Source organism: Phasianus colchicus, chromosome 14, assembly GCF_987193195.1.
Source record: "Phasianus colchicus chromosome 14, bPhaCol1.hap1.1, whole genome shotgun sequence".
NCBI classification, from domain to species: Eukaryota; Metazoa; Chordata; class Aves; order Galliformes; family Phasianidae; genus Phasianus; species Phasianus colchicus.
The window spans coordinates 2,970,778-2,989,448 of record NC_143449.1 but is presented as its reverse complement, the minus strand read 5'-3'; the positions used below and the strand labels follow the sequence as shown (position 1 = coordinate 2,989,448).

Sequence of the window (18,671 nt, the reverse complement as noted above, 5' to 3'; positions counted from 1 at the left end):
ATAAATGGTGTCAGGCTGTTAAGAAAGTTACTTTGATAAATGCATTGGAAGTGCACTCTGGGGGATTCTAATGGCATCAGGTAAGCCCCTGAGAAAACGTGAAAGGTAATCTTCACCCTAGGACTGAATTTTTGCCAGTTCTGTGCTACTTAAGTATACTTTAGAACAAAAGGCTTCACAGTGTAATTATACTTCATGTTATAAATCACATTGTTCCTTCTGGGAAGTGAATAAAGGGAGAAGATTGCTTTCTTGCTTGCTTTTACACAGTGAGGGTCTGAAACAGTACTGCTAAATTGTTTAAATGTTTAGAAATAGTTTCATCTTCATTTTGCCACGTCTGTGCCTTTGCTTCTTAGAGTGACTCAAATAATTGCTCTGTATGTGTAGTCAGAGAGGAAGAATTAGTTTTGATTTCATTGCTTCGTTAATTACTCTTTCTATCATTTTTCAAGTGTCATTGCAAATCCAGCATGTGTAGCACAGCCTAACTAACAATATTTAGATCGATTTCTATTTATTCCCAAGGCAGCCTTAATTCTGTGGAGTCCACTGAAAGTTGTTCAATTAGTCTTTACAAAGTAAATTGAGAAAATAGAAATTGTGAATGGTGTGTTCTTGCCTGGGGGTAGTGACAGAATGTGATTGTAGACTGTTTAATTGTGAGCATTCCTGGGAAGGATATAACAACCAACTCACGAATATTCTAGAATCCTTTTATTGAATCCTATGTAAATTCTTCCCCTCCATTTCCTTCTGCCTGTCTCCCCCCATCTGATGGAAAGAATCACCTGTCTTTAAAGAGTCGATTCAGTGTTGAATTTGCTAGGCCTCTTCTGTTGGTTCACTAGTATAAGCTCTGCTTTATTACCTGTTTCCACCTGCGTAATTTGTAACTATGTGAAAAGAGCAAGATGAATTATCATAACCATTTCACAGCTCATATCTAGCAGGTAAGAGTTTTCCCTTCTATTGGAAGCAAGCCACTAATCTATTTCTGGGTAGTTCAGGTGAGATAGTTTGTTGGGTTTTTTTTTGCTGTAAAATCACAGTGACATTCACCGTAAAGTAAGCAATTGCCTTCTGAAACCTAGAGGAAAAAGCACTGTCGAGTGAGTAAAGTAACATAATGAGGTCATCTTTTCTCTAAGATATTTGTAAGTGCCATATTTACATTCTAGGAACATTGAATTTTGTCTTGTTTCTATGTTTTGCATGTTCCTTATGGCTAGTGATGGCAGATTTTTAAGTTACTCCTCTGGCTTGTAATGTAATGAAAGAGGAGGAAGCGTTCCATAATTCCTCAGCATTGGAGTCCCATAGGGTTCAGAAGAAAAACAGTACTGATTCTGGAGGTGCCAGATGCTGCTTCAGGGGTCATTCAGCTGGTATGAATGAGTGTTTTGTCCTGGCTCAGGAGGTCTGGTATATATGGTTTTCCAGCTAGAGCACAGATCTGCTTTAGTCCTGTCTTAGAACCCTCTAACTGCAGGAAAAGATTGCATTGTTTGGAATTAGAATGTAAGCTGAACTTTACTATATAGATGGAATGACAGCTGTTTCCTGAATGGTGGTTGGCTTAGCTTTAGTGTGATTAGAAGTCTAATTAAAATGTGACTTGATAGAGAATGAGATAAAACAATGACTTGTACTGAGCACAAGCAAATGTTTGTGGTAGGCAGCATAAATGATTGTTTTATGTATCAAAGAGAGAGAGAAATCTTTGCTATCATCCTGGCCATGGAGTTGCATACGGTGATGCAACCTTACACTCGTTAGAAGTGTTTGTGCACCATTGCAAATCCGAGGCTGGGAGTTCTCCTATGGGAATTGCTGTGGCTTAGTGATCGAAGCTGAGCATAGCAGATGATCATGTTTGTTTTCTGATTAGTTTCTGAATGTGATCTTGTGTTTCCCACCTTCAAGGGGAGCGTCCTACTTACTAACAAGGGTGTGTGCTGGTGATGCTGCTGAGCCGGAGGAACTGTCAGTCCCAGTCAGGCTTCAGCACTGAGCCACAAAATCTTGACAAAGCTGGAATGCTTCTAGGAGTAAAGGCTAGAAATACAGCTGCACAAAGAGCCTGAAAGATAAAAATACAGCAGTATCATTGGTGTGATTTGGATTTGTGGATGTAAATTACTCTGTGAACCTGAAATTTGCTGAGTATTCTCTTGATTAATGTTTTTAAATAAGTAATTAAAGTCACTTCTATCTTTCTACTTTCCATCAGGAGCCAGCAGAGAAGAGATAACAGAACACTGGGACTGGTTAGAACACAATGTTATGAACATTTTATCAGTGTTTGATTCAAATGAAGATATTACAAGCTTTGTCCAGGGAAAGATAAGAGTAAGTAGAAGGCACATGACACAATTGAGAAAGGCTGAGTATTTTTTCTTCTAGATGTACACAAATATTATGTTCCATGCAGACAGCACCACGATATTGTGTACTTTTGAGTGAATAATACACTCCATTGTTACTGTTTATCTGCCACATAGTTAAGTAAAGTTGTTTGACATAAATTATTTCTTCTTGGTAAATGGTACACCGGGTGCCTTTAGATAGTGGTCTAGAACTGATAACAAATTATCTCACAATAGTTTTGAGAACCCCTAGGAAGTATATGAGAGTTCATTTTGCAATTACTAAACATTTCGCCCTGAAATTCATGTGATTAAGTGAGGAAAATACATTGTTTTCAGATAAGGAAACCTGAAGATGTGTGTCATGCCAAAGCTGTATGAATCTGAAGTAGCACGTGTGATCTGTAACCTGTGTTTTGATCCTCAGACTATTCTTCAAGTTGTAAAATAAAATATCCTGTAAGGAGAATACTCCTTTGTATGTGTGCGGTTTTTTGTAAGACACCCACCTGTATGGATACATATGTGAAATAAGTATTCTCTTGTTTCAGGGTTTGATTGCTGAAGAAGGAAAAGGTTCTTTTACAAAAGAAGAAGATCCCGAGAAGTTTCGTGAAGGTCTTATGAAATTTGAAAGGTGTTTTGGATTACCAGAGCAGGAGAAGTTGGTTACCTATTACTCATGCAGCTACTGGAAGGGCCGGGTGCCTTGTCAAGGATGGCTTTATCTTAGTACCAACTTCCTGAGCTTTTACTCATTTTTGCTGGGAGCAGAAAGTAAGAGCTAAGCTAAGAAGCTAAGTCTAGTCCTTTCATGTTTTACTGTATATCTTTCACATGTGGAAGCATTTTTCTTATGTCTTGAGGAAGTGATTTGCCATGTGAACAGGTGTCTAATTGTTAAAGCAGGGTAGCTCATGTGAGTCTGTTAGTTTGCAATTCACATTTTCATATTAGAGCAAAAAAAAAAAAAAAAGACAATCCAGACTTGTATTCTCATAAATGGTGTGTCTTTAGTGTTCTTTCTGTAAAAATCATTCTAGTGGAATTATTTGATAGGAATTGTGAAGAGTCTTTTTATGTCCTTGTGAATTTGTAGCTATTTCTAAATGAGTTGTGATCTAACAGTGTTATTTAATTATACTTTCTAGTGCTATTGCTTTTTTGATTAATACAGGAGTAGCAGCTGAAGAGGAGTTACTCATATCTGCTTATATTTGTATTTTCAGTAAAGCTTATTATCTCCTGGGATGCAATATCAAAACTTGAGAAGACTTCCAATGTTATTCTGACAGAGAGCATTCATGTCTGCTCCCATGGAGAAGATCACTATTTTTCCATGTTTTTGCACATTAACGAAACCTTCCTTCTCATGGAGCAGCTGGCGACCTATGCTGTTAGGAGACTTTTTGATAAGGAGACATTTGAAAATGACCTAGTCCTTCATGACCCCCTGCAGATCACCAAGAGGTAACTGCTTATAATCCATCAGTTCTGGACTCAGTGCATTTTTAGACAAAGGGGAGGAAAATCCTTGTGTGAGGGAGATCACTAGATGTTGGCAAAGATGGCGCTCTCTTAAATAACTATCTTGTTAAAGTTTGGGATCAAAGGCTTGCATGACATTGATACTGCAAAGTAATAAAAGGTTACAAAGTCTGTATGAAGGCAGGAAGTGATCAAACCTTCAGAACTGGGCTTCAATTATAGTTTATAGTAGTTTGTGTTTTTAAAAGACATTTTAGCAGTGTTTAAGAACAGGAAATCAAGAATGGAGCTTTAGAGTCTACAAAGAATCTCAGTGAGAAGGTGAAGAATAGATGATTTAAAATACATATGTACGTAACTGCATGGCTATTCTGCTACTGGAGATGAGTGATTGTATAGTCAAAGAAAATTAAGATGTTATAATAATGAAAGAAACAAGAGAGTTAGGCAAAGCAACACAAAGAGAATAAATAGGATGCTTACTCATATCCTGGGTTCACTTAAGAAACTCCAGCAGAGTGGATCTCCAGAATAGATCCTTTCTCACTGGTAGTCAGCTCTTAAATGGGTCTAGGAGAGGTGGAGCCAGGCTCCATCCCTTCCTGCAGCACAGGTGAATTGCCTTCATCTGTGCTCCCATGGCTGACTCATTGCTTGCCTCAGGTGATCAATCAGAGGTTCAGGCCGTGACTCAGCAGTTCCCATACAGTGTTGAAGTCAGTGAGCTACAGGTTTTCCTTGTTTATGGCCACATTTTAGGAAGGGAGATAGAGGTGTGTGGAAATGAACTGATGGTTAGAGTTCTTCCTTCTCAAGGAAAGTGTGATTATTTCTTGTAATAAATTTAGGTTTTCATTTCTAGTTTCTGTCGATGCAAATGTTGCCCTATCATTGAGGAGCTATCCAAATTCCCACTCAAGTTGTGAGCTTTTGATTGGCTAGTTACTATGAAAAGTAACCAGGAAAAGCAAGACTACGGTTGGGTAATTTTAATTAACTAAATCTGTATTGGGAAATACTACCTGTGCAAAGAGGAAAGTATGAGAAGGCATCTTCCACTAAATTTCAGCCTTAGCTTGACTTCCAGTAGCTTGGTTTAATTTGTTCCTAGTTAAAGCCAACTATGCAACAGATTAAAAAAAAAAAAAAAAAAAAGAGTCAAGAAGTCAAATTGTTCTTTTCTTGTATAGAACACGAATAACAACGCCAGGTTTGGGTTGAATTTCCTAGGTAATTGGGTTATTTTGATGGGTTGGAAAGCACAGCGGTCTAGGCTAATAGTGTATGTTTCTTTTCCTCTACCTTTAGACCCTGATTCAGCAAAGTGCTTGGCTGTGTAAGAATGTGTCTGAATTTATTCCTATTTACTGAAGCATTGAAGTGTTTTGTTAAGTGGGTGTGTATAGGTCTGGCCCTGCACTTTGTTGTCTCTTCAAGCAAAATGCTGAACTTTCCAATTGACACCATAGGTTTTGAGAGTGCGTGACATTTTACTGTTTCAAGTGGCCTTTCCACAAGACATTGCAACTTTTGTATTTGTCAGGATATTTTAAAAATATTCCATTTTTCTTTTCTCTCTCCTCCCTCATTTTTTGCTTTGTTTGCTTTTTAATCTAGAGGCCTGGAGAACCGAGCCCACAGTCAGCAGTTCAGTGCATTCTTCAGGCTACCCAAAGAAGAGACTTTGAAGGAAGTTCACGAGTGCTTCTTATGGGTTCCTTTCACTCATTACAATGCCCATGGGAAAATGTGCATTTCAGAAAACTACATCTGCTTTGCTAGCCAGGATGGCAGCCTGTGCAGTGTAATCATTCCATTAAGAGAGGTAATGCAAACTACAGTCAGAGCCCCTTATACCAGAAGATTTGTACTTGTGTAGCTTAGTGTCAGTTGATCAGATTTTCCTTAGAATGTCCTTAGTTTATGTGATGTCATGATTTCCCTCTACTTTTGATGCTGCATATAGTAATACTGCTTACAGAACTACTTTCATGTTTCAATATTGTCACCTGTGTCATTTTTGCCATTTGCATTTAATCTCATTTTTGTAGCTGGGTACAGAATCCAATTTTTCAAATAGTGCATATATTAAAAAAAAAAAATTAAAAAAGCTTACTTTTTGAGGTTGAGTTAATGTAAGATTCTCGAGATAAAAAGGACTGGAAAGGGTAGAGGATCTTGAAGATAATTGTTCTGCTGTGTTTCTTTCTTAGCTCTGTAATGCCATTCATCTTTTTGCAGTAGTTGAGAAGTGTTGTCTGTTCAAACATCTGTAGGAAAATCCATTGACATTCTTCAGTGAACAAATACCAGCACCAGCTGGTAGTCTCAACAAACTGAACAAGGATTGTATTGTGAAGGGCAGCTTTCATAGTTCTGTAGGTTCTGCAGATTAAAAAAAAAAAAAGCCTTCTTCATCTCTGTCCTGACTTCGTGTGATCTGTGACATTGCCCTATTTCTGGTATTAAAGATTTTTAAAGATTTTTTTAGAGATTTTTCAGCAGCATCAATTTAAGCTACAGTACATACATTTAAGCTACAGCAGCTTAAAAATTAACAAGTCTTTAAACAGTCTTGCTAACAATATCAACATCCAAAGCTGTGGGGGGAAAAAAAGAAAAAAAAAAGAAGAGACTGTGTTAGAGGAGCTGACGAAATTATGCCCTTGTAGTTTGTCAGGCCCTCACTATTTGTTCTGCAGTAACACAGAGTTCTTTCATTTAGTCTGTCTTCCTTTCCTTTTCTGTAACAATGTAAAAACATCAGCAGAGACAGCTGCTCTACACATTCCTGATTATCTTACAGGTATGTGCATTATTAAAGTGTATTAACTACTCTAACATGTAGTTCTTTCACAATAGCAATTAAAATCAGCTCCAGCCATCACATATTATGACAGCTGGAATTTGTTCTCATGAAACTTGATTCGTTTCATTACTTGTCTGTCTTTTTGATGGTAGGAAAAAAAGTAACAGCTCCAACAGGTAGGAGGCGGCAAGATTTTCAAGTATGTTCCATACTTTCTGCTGAGAAAAACCTTTTCAGAGATGTTCAGTATCTTGTAGAAAGCATGTGACATAATACTTACTGCCTTGTATTAAAACAGCTCCAGACCACTAAGCTGTAACATAGCCAGTTCATTACTTACATTACTAATTCTGTTTGTGTGGTGCTTCCTACTGCTGTTCCATGTACGTGTGTATTTTTAATAGTTTTTTCTTTTGGAAACAAGGTGGTAAAATACATTGGGATGGCTTGCCTCATTAATACAGCCTTGTCTCCCTAGGTGACAGGTGTGGATAAGGCTGACCCAGCCAACAGAGGAGTCAACATTAGTACCAAAGGAAAAAGAGCTTTTCGTTTCACTGAAGTTAGAGATTTTGAACAGCTTGTCACGAAGCTCAGAATCAAATGCAATGCAACTTCAAGTCCACAGCATATAAATACAGAGGTAACTCTTCAGCTAACTCTAGTTTCTCATTAGCTACTCTTAGAAATAAGGTTGTCTAGTCTCACTAAGAATTTAATGTATAGTTATCTGTATTTTTGATGTCATGCACTATTTAAGTCTGAATCTAGACAGAGAGGATCTGCTGCACCTCTAGATAACAAGTTGTCTCTTTTTCTATTTTTTAAATCGTGTTCCCATTTCTTGCCTTCAGCCCCTTTACTTTAAAACATAGAAAATTATGTTTCATTGTGTCTTTTTTTCAGTCAGATGACTGTTTGACTTAGAAAGAGGATGGAATAATTACAAGGTTACTTCTGGATGTGAAGAAATCTGTACTTAGTGTAATGCATGAGAAATAAGAAAGCATTACCAGGCAGCCCTAAAAAGCATTACTTATTAGAGCTTCTGTATCTCTTCTCAGAAGATTTTCTATTGAGAAAATTAGAATCAGCTGGAACAGCATCAAGAATGACAGTTGTGTGTACAAGTGTACAACTGAATGCCTTTTGGTAGAAAGCAATCAGTGTATCAGACTGAATATCAGTGTGTCTTGGTGTTCAGGTCGTGCTTCCTAAGAGTTAAAAAATACAGATGAGTAATGAAAACAAGATAGTTTGATGTCAGCAGAAATGCTCAACTGGGAGAGCTACAGTTAAAGTCTGTTTCTCAGGGGAATTCCCAATTTGAACACCTTCTTTTGGGTAATATCTGCGTTATTTTGGCCTAGCACGCTAAGTTCTGTAGCTCTGGTTTTAAGGTATGGAAAAGTAAATATTTCAGTGCCCATGTGTAGGAGGAGAGCATGTGAACAATTTTGTTATTGTTGAATGCATTGTTTTTTGGGTTCTCTTATATTGTTTCCATCAGGTTTTGAAAAGCATCCAAGTTCTAATGCTGTTTTCGAAATGCTCTCAGCATTTCTGTGTAGTTCTGTGTGTGGCTCTATTGAAATTAATGGTGTTCTTTTGACTTGGTTGATGGTCAGGTCTCTGCCTATTACTGTTTTCATAATTAATAGTTGTCCTTTCATTGTTAAGTTTTTGGTTGTAGAAATGAATTTTACAAGAGCAGGCTCTTGAAGCCCGCCTGTTCAGAATGGGGACTGCATTCTGTTCATTTATTTTAGAAGATTGTTTGTACATACATGAATTGTATGCCAGTCTACATTTTAGTACAGAATTTGGGACCTGTAAATTAATCTGATAAACAAGGATAGTCTGGAAGCAAAATGGTTTCTGCTATGAGTGCTGCTTCTTGAAGGATTGTTTGGTGTTTATAACTACCATTGCTAATGTTTATTTACTTATTTGTTAAGGTTGCAGGTAGTTCTGCTTCTGACAGTCCAAAGGATTTTGATGAGGTACCATCAAAGATAGATCTGAGGGATAACAGCAAAACTGTCAGTACAGAAGCCCTAATGACCGTCTACCATCCTCAGGATGCTGAGAATCTAGACCCTAAAATGGTAAGGGATAAAGTGGCCAACAGTTTTTGGAATCTAACTGGAAGAGACTTAAGCATATTCAAAACATACTCCAGCAAGGCTGCTGGATTCCTCTGCGGCTTTGCCAGTCTTCTTTCATTTCCATGTCCTTTATTTTGAGTCCACATGGTTCTTCTTCATGGCTGTATTCAATTTTCTGCTCAACTTGTTTAATAATGATGTGCCTCATCTTCATGGAGCTAATTCCTCTTGCTCTTCCAGCCCCTCAGGGAAGAACTGGCTGTTTGTTTTGTGATACTGAACATGATTCAGATCTATCTGAATTGTCAAGGTACAAAGTCACTACAAACTCTTCAGGAACAAGAGGAATGTTATCAGGAAATGTGATTGATTTCTTAATTGCTTCATTCTTTTATGCATCCATCTATCAAAATTACACTCTGGATGTATTAATTTTTGCTTCTCCATGATGTGTACAAGAGGACAGAAGAGTTTAATTTTAAAATTAGCCTTTCAGCAAAATTAGACAAATTCAGATGTGGAATTTATGATATTACAAATATCAGAAAATAAGCACTCCTTCGGTAGGAATAAAAGAAAAACAGATTTTAAAATTCTTTTTATAGTCCAGTGAAAAGAAGTGGCAAAATTTACTTTTCCTTTCTACAGTTTGCCTTTAATTGCTTTAACAATATTACTGCTGCAAGGGTAGAAAATACAGTGTCAGTGTCTGAGCACTAGAATCTCTCGTGGGCTGCAACCACTGATGATCAGTTGTTTTACATTAGGTTAATTGAATTGCTCTTTTGGAACACAATCAATGGTTTTTATTAGAAATCTTGTACCTTACAAAGGACCTGTTTCACTGCTGCCACTTTTTCCACAAGTAAAATGCCATAACTTCAGTTATGTTTAAAGAGGGAATTTTTGCCAACTGTCCCTCTGCAGGAAGTTTTACTTACATGGCTTTTGACGTTCAGATGCATACACAGTTGTCTTGTGTTCTCATGGTAATTGCTGGCTTGCCAAGTGTTCTCTCTGGTTGATAAATATTTGATTAAATGGAAAACCAGTACGGGTGTGTTTTCAGCGATGAGTTCCCCTTCTTAATCCAGCTCGACTTCCTTCTTTTGCAAATTCCCGATTACTGGTTCTTTCCCATTGCTATTTGGAGCTCATGTTAAATAAAAACAAACTGAGGAGAGATTTAGAAACAGTGGCAAAACAATGGCACTGATGTCATGTCATCACTGTGTGCTTTGCACCATTTGTACCCACCCTGTTCCAAATCTGTCAACTGATGTAATGCAATAAAGTGTGATGAGCCAGAAAGGAAGGAGAACAGCCTGCTTTTGCTGTTGAGTTTCTGTGGGATATTATCTTGTCTGTATCAGAGTTAATACATTTTCATTGCTGTTAGCAAAGAACAATTCAAAGGCACATTGAAATGGCAGAATGTTGATTTATCTGAATAATTAAGCAGATATCTGTAACAGTGTGATTTGACTATGCAAGTAATCACTTGCTTAATTACACTGCATCATCATGGCCAAATGCTTGTTTGTTAGAGCTTGTAGATTAGCACAAAGAAAACTGGAACCACATAGAAACGATCTGAAGCTTCCTCCTATTTTTCTTGGTTTTCTTTTCTACTGCTTACACTCAATTTCATCTTTTTTCCTTCTTCTGTTAATTTACTGTTTACCAAGAAAACGTACCAGGAAGCAAAAATAAGAATATTTTAAAATTGACCCAAGTTATGATCAGATTTTTATGTGTATGTATCATATAAACATGTATTTACGTATAAATAGCTGACAAAGTGTCTTAATAAGTGTCTCTAGGTTTTTTTTTGCCACAGGAATTATATAAAATGATGAATTTTGCTTACCCATTATGATGGCAATGTGTTTTTGGAATGCATCAGAACTATGATGGCAGAATTTATCTGTATATTTGCACTGTCCTGTCCATCTAATCCAACAACCCCCTGCTAAAGTGAGTTCCCTCCAGTAGGCTCTGATCTGCATCAGTGTTTGTTTCAGATAGCAATACTGATACCGGTGCTGCCATTTACAGTTTACATGAATATAACTGAGAGAAAAATAGTCTTGTTTTTTGAAACATGAAAAAAATTTCCAGTGTACATAATAGTCTTCTTTTTTTGATTTTTGTAGTTGAAAGAAAAAATGAAAGAACAGTCCTGGAATATCCTTTTTTTCGAACGAGGTCATGGTGTCAGCATGTTTCGAACAAAGAAGACTCGAGATTTAGTTGTAAGAGGGATCCCAGAGGCCTTAAGAGGAGAGCTCTGGCTACTCTTCTCAGGTACTGCACAGCAAGTATAATGGATTCATTTTGTGGACTGTATTATATGGATGTTTTTGTTACTGGCTGACCATAGTCTGGAAAAAAAAAAAAAAAAGGCTTTTTCCTGTGGCAATTTATCTAAACCTTTCTGAAAGAAGAGCCTTTAAAATATGTCCAGCATTGATTCAAACTAAACCTGTGTCATCATCTTCTGCAACAAACTCAGCTAAAAGATAATGACTGTATGCTCTATTCGTGAACTTCAAGGGAACAGTCAGTTTCTGCAGTGTCTCTACTTGCTAAAAAGCAGTGTGTGTTTTTGGGCCTGTTTTACAGCTTTTTGGATTGAAGCTTTCTGGGAGGATAGTGTTCCCAGACCAAAAGAAAAATGTTTTCCTAGAACAGAATTTGGCTCCAGTATTTGGTAGCTGTTTGTTAGACACTGTTGCTTGGTTTAAAGAGTGAAAGGTACTGGAATTATGGACTTTCATACACATAGGGAATCTCTTGCCAGTACTCTGATATATTTTTGTGAGTTTCTGCTGTAGAACATACCTGTGTCAGACTGTGTCAGAGCAGAAGTGAAAGGAAGCTTTTTTTTTTCTTTCTTTTTAATGAAACAGGGAAAAAAGTAAGTCAAAGTCAACTTTGTAATGGAAAGTAACTTTCCTCCAAGCCTTGTTTTCTTTTGCTTTTCTGTTTTAATTTCAGAAGAATGCCATTAATTTCAGTAGAATTACTCTGGTATGTTACACAAAGAAGATGGAGGTATCTCAAAAGTCACCAGAATTTCTTTTTACAGATTGCAGAAAATGGCATAGATGCTCTACTGTTGTTCTCTAATGCTGTTCAGTAATATTTATTGTCAGGTGCTGTCAATGATATGGCCTCCAGCCCTGGTTATTACACTGAGTTGGTGGAAAAGTCCTTGGGTACATGCACTTTAGCTACTGATGAAATTGAACGTGATTTACGTCGCTCCTTACCTGAGCATCCTGCTTTTCAAAGCGACACAGGAATCTCTGCCCTCCGGAGAGTTCTTACAGCTTATGCATACAGGAATCCTCAAATTGGGTATTGTCAGGTATAGTAGTTTTGAGAGCCTAAACATGAGTTCATCATGGCAGTATAGTGTACCTCATAAAATCAGTCACAGAAATACGCAACGGTTTATTTTTATTCTTATGCATTACTTATTTCATCCCAGCATGTCACATGAGCTTTTGTGTTGTACTTGAATTTGTTGTTAAACACTGCTATCTCCATTGCACTTATGCCTGCATTTCTACTAGACTCTTAAAACTTAATTACATTTTTATGTATTTTAAATACTACGCTCTGAATTTGATAACATAAATGTAGAATCCTTATACCTAATAGGGCTGCAGGTTATCCTAGAACTCTAAACACATGGTATAAAAGGCTTTCAGAAATATAACCTTAACAAATGATGATACAGTTGGGTTTTCACCCTCTTTCCTCATACATGTTTCCTTTCTTGTTTAAATGTTTACAGGCAATGAACATATTGACATCAGTACTTCTGCTGTATGCTAAGGAGGAGGAAGCATTCTGGCTGCTGGTTGCTGTGTGTGAAAGGATGCTACCTGATTATTTCAATCGTCGAATCATTGGTAACATCAGTCTGTCTTATAATCTATTTAGAGCTGAATATAATGATCAGTCCTCGATAACTGGAATGAGCTGAAGTCTTTGAGTAAGGAATGAGCTGAAGCCTAACTAGTCCAGAGAAACTGTGGTGCTTGGTTCAGTATTGTAAAGTAGAAAATGGGAAGTGACAGAGAACCTCCCAAGACCCTTCTTAAGAGAGAATAGATGTGATTTTTCAAATATTGTCGTTATTCTAGGGATAACTACTCAAGAAATATTTTCTTAGACTATTACACAGTTCTATTGGAATTATAGCTGCAATTCATGCTATTTATTGGAATTTAGCCAGCTGAAATAAAAGAAATTGAGTGTTCTAGAAGCAATCTTAGCCTAGTACTAAAGCTTGCACATATATATTCTAGAAGAAAATTGCTTGTGAGGTTTCTCTCTCATTGCAGAGAGGATGCATCGGCTGACAGGGGAATTGCTGGCAGTAGTCATGCACATGCAGGAGTGCCAGCATACTTTTCGGAATGCAGAAGTCCATGTGTAGAGTGCATAGCTTCCATCACAGGGAATGGAGACAGTGGTGCTGTGCAGCTAGGTCTGTGTTTGCTTTTACAACAAATTGCATTTGGATAGGAGCTTGATTTCTGCCCAGTGCTCTGAGAAAAGTACACTTCTCTTTATTAAGATATGGGTGGTGGTTTTGTTATCCTCTCCCTGCAGGTGCCTTGGTAGATCAGGCAGTATTTGAGGAGCTCATCAGAGTTCATCTGCCTCAGTTGACAGACCACATGATGGGCATGACTTTTTTCTCCTCGGTCTCTCTCTCCTGGTTCCTTACCCTTTTTATCAGTGTGCTGCCTATTGAAAGTGCAGTCAATGTGGTGGACTGTTTCTTCTATGATGGAATAAAGGCAATCTTGCAGCTGGGACTTGCAGTGCTGGAGTACAACATGGATAAGTTGCTGACTTGTAAGGATGATGCCGAAGCAGTGACTGTTCTCAACAGGTATCAGTGCATGTCTTGTTCTTAAATGCAGCATAGCAGCTGCTGTAAGTGCAAATAGGTGTGTCGTGGGGCAGTGGGGAGACATCTGGCCAAGAATTCCAAAGGCTTCAGAGTAATTTAATTAAATGCTCATCTCAGGTTGAAATTCCCAAAGGGATAGTTGGGAAGTGTGCCTCGGTACTCTGAAAATCCCATCCTCCTTTAAAGTTCTGCTAGAACCTCTGCAATTTCATGTGTTTTAAAGTAAAAACTGTTTTTATTATTATTTTTAACTAAAAGGTGACTTTTCATGATAGTCGGCTAGTCTAGAGAACACTAAGACTGTTCCACACAGTTCAGACATTCAGCCATTCACTTGGCGAGAAAATATTCTGCAGCTCAGTTCTTGTTGTTTTGGCTGCTGGCTCCTCTGCTGTTAATGGTTGAAAATAGGGAGAAAAAAAAAATGATATTGAAGACAGTTCTGACCAGATAGCTGTTCTATATTAGCATTCAAAGAAAAATTCAGATTAAGTACATTCTTAATTGATGCATTACTTGTACAATTTTTGCTTGACTAGCTGCCTAAATAGTGCTGTTGCTGCTCCTGTGATTGTGTCAGGGACTGTTAAAACAGAAACAGTGTTCTGAGACTCTGCTCTATGAGTCGTGAGTTGTAATTGTTATGCAGTGATAATAAGAATTTCCCTTCAGCCAGATTTTTAAATGTTGCATGTTTGGATGGGGTAGGAACTACGGAATTAATGAGGAAAATGTGTTTTTATTTTAAGACACCATGCAGCCTGGTGCTTATTTTAAAACATAACTGCTTGTTTAAATTTTAAGCACTTAAAAGCAATAGCAGTAAGAGCACATTCACTCATTTTTTTGATTTATTAAATTATAAAATCTAAAAGCAGAGTGGAGTTTTAAGTTTCACTTCAACCAAGTAAACTGCCACTTCCACCTGACACCCAATATTTTGGTGATTATTGTAAACTTGTTTTGTACTTTGACTTTCAGCATTTTATTTGGCTGCAACACTTCCGTTGCACAGTTTATCCAGCCTGCAGCATTCTGGTGTATTTATAAAATGATGGCAGTGGTTTGTGTCACCTCCAAAAAAAGGAAGCTGTCACTCATAGACATTTGTTTCTCAGTGCTGGCCAAAGAATTGGCTAACCTCCATGTTGGAACTGTTTAGCCTGGTTATGTAGGTGTGATGAGTAGTATAGATCAGGCATGTCTTGGCCTATGCATCCGAGGGAATTAAGACTGCCTGGGTCACAGTTCAGCACAAGGCTCCATTCCTCTCCCCTGGTTGTGGCACACTGAGAACCAGGAGAAATCAAGTGGACTCCAGAGGGGACTCTGGAGGCCTCTGGTGCAACTTCCACCTGCAGAAAGGATTACTGTTAGCACTGGGTCACATCAGCTGTGTTACTGTCTAGCTATGTCTTGAAAATTTCAAGGCTCTACAGCCTTCTCTGGGTTGTGGGTTCCTGCATTTGTGTATCTGTACTACTGTTACATCAGATTTATGCTTTTCATGCTGGTATTCGTTGCCACTTTTGCACATTGATGTTAATTTGCTATTTATGCTCATGTTTTTACGGTAGATGCTGATGCTACCATTTTGTTGTGATAATCTGCTTCCTGCTGATTTCTCATGTGTTTGCTTCATGCAGGTTTTTTGACAGCGTCACCAACAAAGACAGTCCTTTGCCTCCAGCTGTGCAGCAGGGCTCCAACCTCACCGATGCAAAGGGTGACCACCCAAAAGTGGACATTACTGATTTGATCCGGGAGTCAAATGAAGTATGTGTTTTTGTGGGTATGTTTTTGCACCCCACACAGTGTTTATGTTGTGCAGACTATGTTGTTCAAACTAGTGTAGGAAACCTTTCTAGAGTGGTAGGGATTATGGTGTGCATTTTGCTGAGGCTCGCTGAAAACCATATACATTAGAAGATAGATGTGGTTTTATATTTTTTGTCTGTCTTTTTCTTTAACTGCCTTAGAATGTGCTTGCTAGGTTGTCCTGAGTGGAGTTCCCTGGACTTATCACAGGTCATGTATTGTCATCCTTCATTCAGTCTGATAGCATCTAGTAGTATGTCAGCTCAGTGACAAACAAAGCACAGGAGAAACAAAGCTGGTGTTTACTCATTTGAGTCTGATTACTTTACGCTGCAGATGGTGGTAACATCTGACATAATGGCTGCTGCAGGAAACTGTACGTAATTAGCTTTCTGTACTTGTGAAATGGATGTTTTGGGATGTGCTGGGTGAGGAGGATCAGTTAGGATCTTCTAGCATTTCCTTTCAGTGTAATGCTTTGATTTTTGCAGAGTCTAGCTTTCTAGTACCGGGGAGGATATAGATCTAGCTTCTCCTTCTGTCCTCAGTTTTAGATCGGGGTATTAATCCATTTGTAGGTAGGTTTCTCCTCCACCTAGAGTTCACTAACGTGAACTTCAAACCTGACAACATATGCATTAGACTTTGTCTTCCCATACTGTGAACTGCAGTTTCTTCTCTTCCTTCATCAGTCTTTTAAACACTTTCTTTTTTAAAATTGCACTATATATTGAGAGTCTTGATGTGGTAATAAATGATTCTTTGCTCAGTTTCTGTGGTCTTCCTGTGCATCCACACTTGTATTTTGATGCAGAAAAGACGAAAATACCTTAAATGTATCTAACAGCAGTCGATTTCATAGAACTGTATTTTTCTTCATAGAGATACGGTGATATTCGGTATGAAGATGTTGAGAGCATGCGCTGCAGAAACAGGCTTTATGTGATCCAGACATTAGAAGCTACAACCAAGCAGAATGTGGTGAGTGACTTGAAGAACAAAACCCTTTCCTCTGTTAAAATTCCTTCCTTTTTGGAAAATCTTAAGAACAGCTACAATTTCCAAAGCCAAATAAGTCATTTTGTAGGCTGAAATCCCTCTTGTCTGCCAGGTGTCTGTTAGGTGAGGTTTGGGTTGTGATGTTTTCAGTCTTTGAATCACAGCATGATCTTCTGCTCTCATTACAGATGCCATAATCACATACAGCTTCTAAAAGCTGGCATAACTTAGACATTTTGCATCAATGGGAACAGGCTGCCCTATATTTCTTTCTGCTGTTCTTAAATTGTAAATGCATTTCTCTTTGAGACATAGTGCTTCAGTAAGACAATTAATTACTTACATTTTTTCTTGTGGAAGCCATCCCAGATGTCACCAAAGAGATTATTGTACTGCATTATTGTCAGTATTCACCAAGTGTTGCTTGTTGTGTCTGTGGTGTGTGTGGGTGTATGGGAATGTGTGCTTGGTGTAGCAGCTCTTCAGCTATCAGCATCGTTCTTTTATTTCAGGCTCCTGAATGAAGGTAGGGGTTGCAAGGTACTTTCTTGGTTTGTCTGCTTTTTTCATTGCCTTATTTGCAGTAACTGGCAGTAATAGTTGTCTACTTAGCAAGCATTGCTTTTATCAGTAGTAGATGTGGCTTGTAGCAACCAATACTAAATGCTGTGTATTGAGCTAAGCTGTTATCTGTTGTATTTCATTTTACAAAACATACATCTTGTGAAGATAGATACTGGTCTTGTTTGAATATCCTGTTGTTTTTTTTTTTCTTCATCATTTAAAAATGGGGATTCAGCTTCACAAGTAAGGGCTGAATGTGCATTTGTCCATTATAAAGAAAGCTGTATACTAGTTCATTATAGTCTAACATTCAAGTTGTATCTCTTGGGTTTCAAAGCATAGGCTCCATGTATGCAAATGATGCTTTGTTTCCCTTTTAGGGAGAAATTATTTCTCCCATTCATCTCCTTCTGATCACCCTCTAGTTGCTTTTAAGAAGCAATTCTGTTTTTACTGCTAATTCTAACATGCCAAAACCTGGAATGCTCAAACTGTTTTTTTAGTCTAAGTTTATGTCTCTCACATTTTATGGGCTTATTCCAAAAAGAGACTACTCATTAATTTTTTCTTAATTTTGTTTCAGCTTCGTGTTGTGTCTCAGGATGTAAAATTCAGTCCTAATGATCTTGATGAGCTTTATGAATTATTCAAGGTAATATGCCATCTTCATCACTTCTCAAACATCTATCCTAATGGTGGACAAAATGAAGAATGTGGAATAGTTTTAAGGGAGATGAAGGCTAGATTCATCATATTTTTTATATGTCTACTTAAAAGCAAATTACACAGTTGACTCCCCACTTCTTTAACCCAGATAAATAGTTGTTTCTTCATACAGTCTAACATCTATAACCTTCCCTTTGCAGAGGGAACACTTTCTTTCCTGCTATTGGAATGTAAACAGTCCTGTTTTAGAACACCACGATGCCAGCCTGCCGTATCTTGAGCAGTATCGAATTGATTGCCAGCAATTCAGAGTTCTTTGTCATCTGCTGAGCCCATGGTCGCACTGTGCAAACAGAGACTCTATTGCATTGTGGACATTCAGACTGATGGATGAGAACTGCCATGGCCTTATCAACTTCAAACAATTTTCCTGTGTTCTTGGTAGGAGAACAACACATATGCATAGTACATTCACTAGGGAACTCCATTTTGGAAGCAGTCCTGAGCGTTATCGCCTCCTGCGCACATATAGAGAGTTTAAGGAGCCTCTGATTTTAGGGTCAAATTATCCTGAACTATACTGAAATAGCTAACAGAGAGCTTTACAAATTAGTAACCTCTCTGAAATGTTAATCCCCCTGGAGGGCAATCTCTTATTTGAAATTATATTTAAATCCAGCTTTACTATCAAAAAAATGGCATGAGCTTGTGGTTTTGATAATAAATGCTTCCTCACTCTGTAAGCTGTCTCATACACAGATCATGCAAGATAACCAGTGTTTTATACCTCTGGGGAACTGAAAGTTTTCAAAGCTGCTACTCTGTTCCTTTCATCTTGTTTTCAAAGCTCAGGAGTAAAAATAGGAAAAGCAAATGCTGGGAAGACTTTGATGCTACGTTTCTTTGGTGCTGTG

The 18,671-nt window shown here is 37.9% G+C and overlaps 1 protein-coding gene across 1 annotated transcript in view; it reads left to right on the top strand.

Moving 5' to 3' along the window:
- The window catches only part of TBC1D8B (TBC1 domain family member 8B), a 31,549-nt gene that overhangs the window by 9,769 nt on the left and 3,109 nt on the right, over positions 1–18,671 (top strand). The window contains exons 3-16 of the mRNA XM_031602686.2: positions 2,234–2,352; positions 2,921–3,146; positions 3,599–3,839; positions 5,475–5,682; positions 7,145–7,309; positions 8,625–8,774; positions 10,931–11,081; positions 11,933–12,147; positions 12,580–12,697; positions 13,404–13,689; positions 15,357–15,486; positions 16,411–16,509; positions 17,675–17,743; positions 17,958–18,198. Coding sequence (XP_031458546.1) covers positions 2,234–2,352; positions 2,921–3,146; positions 3,599–3,839; positions 5,475–5,682; positions 7,145–7,309; positions 8,625–8,774; positions 10,931–11,081; positions 11,933–12,147; positions 12,580–12,697; positions 13,404–13,689; positions 15,357–15,486; positions 16,411–16,509; positions 17,675–17,743; positions 17,958–18,198 — 2,418 coding nt within the window. The remainder of the gene's footprint in view (positions 1–2,233; positions 2,353–2,920; positions 3,147–3,598; positions 3,840–5,474; positions 5,683–7,144; positions 7,310–8,624; positions 8,775–10,930; positions 11,082–11,932; positions 12,148–12,579; positions 12,698–13,403; positions 13,690–15,356; positions 15,487–16,410; positions 16,510–17,674; positions 17,744–17,957; positions 18,199–18,671) is intronic.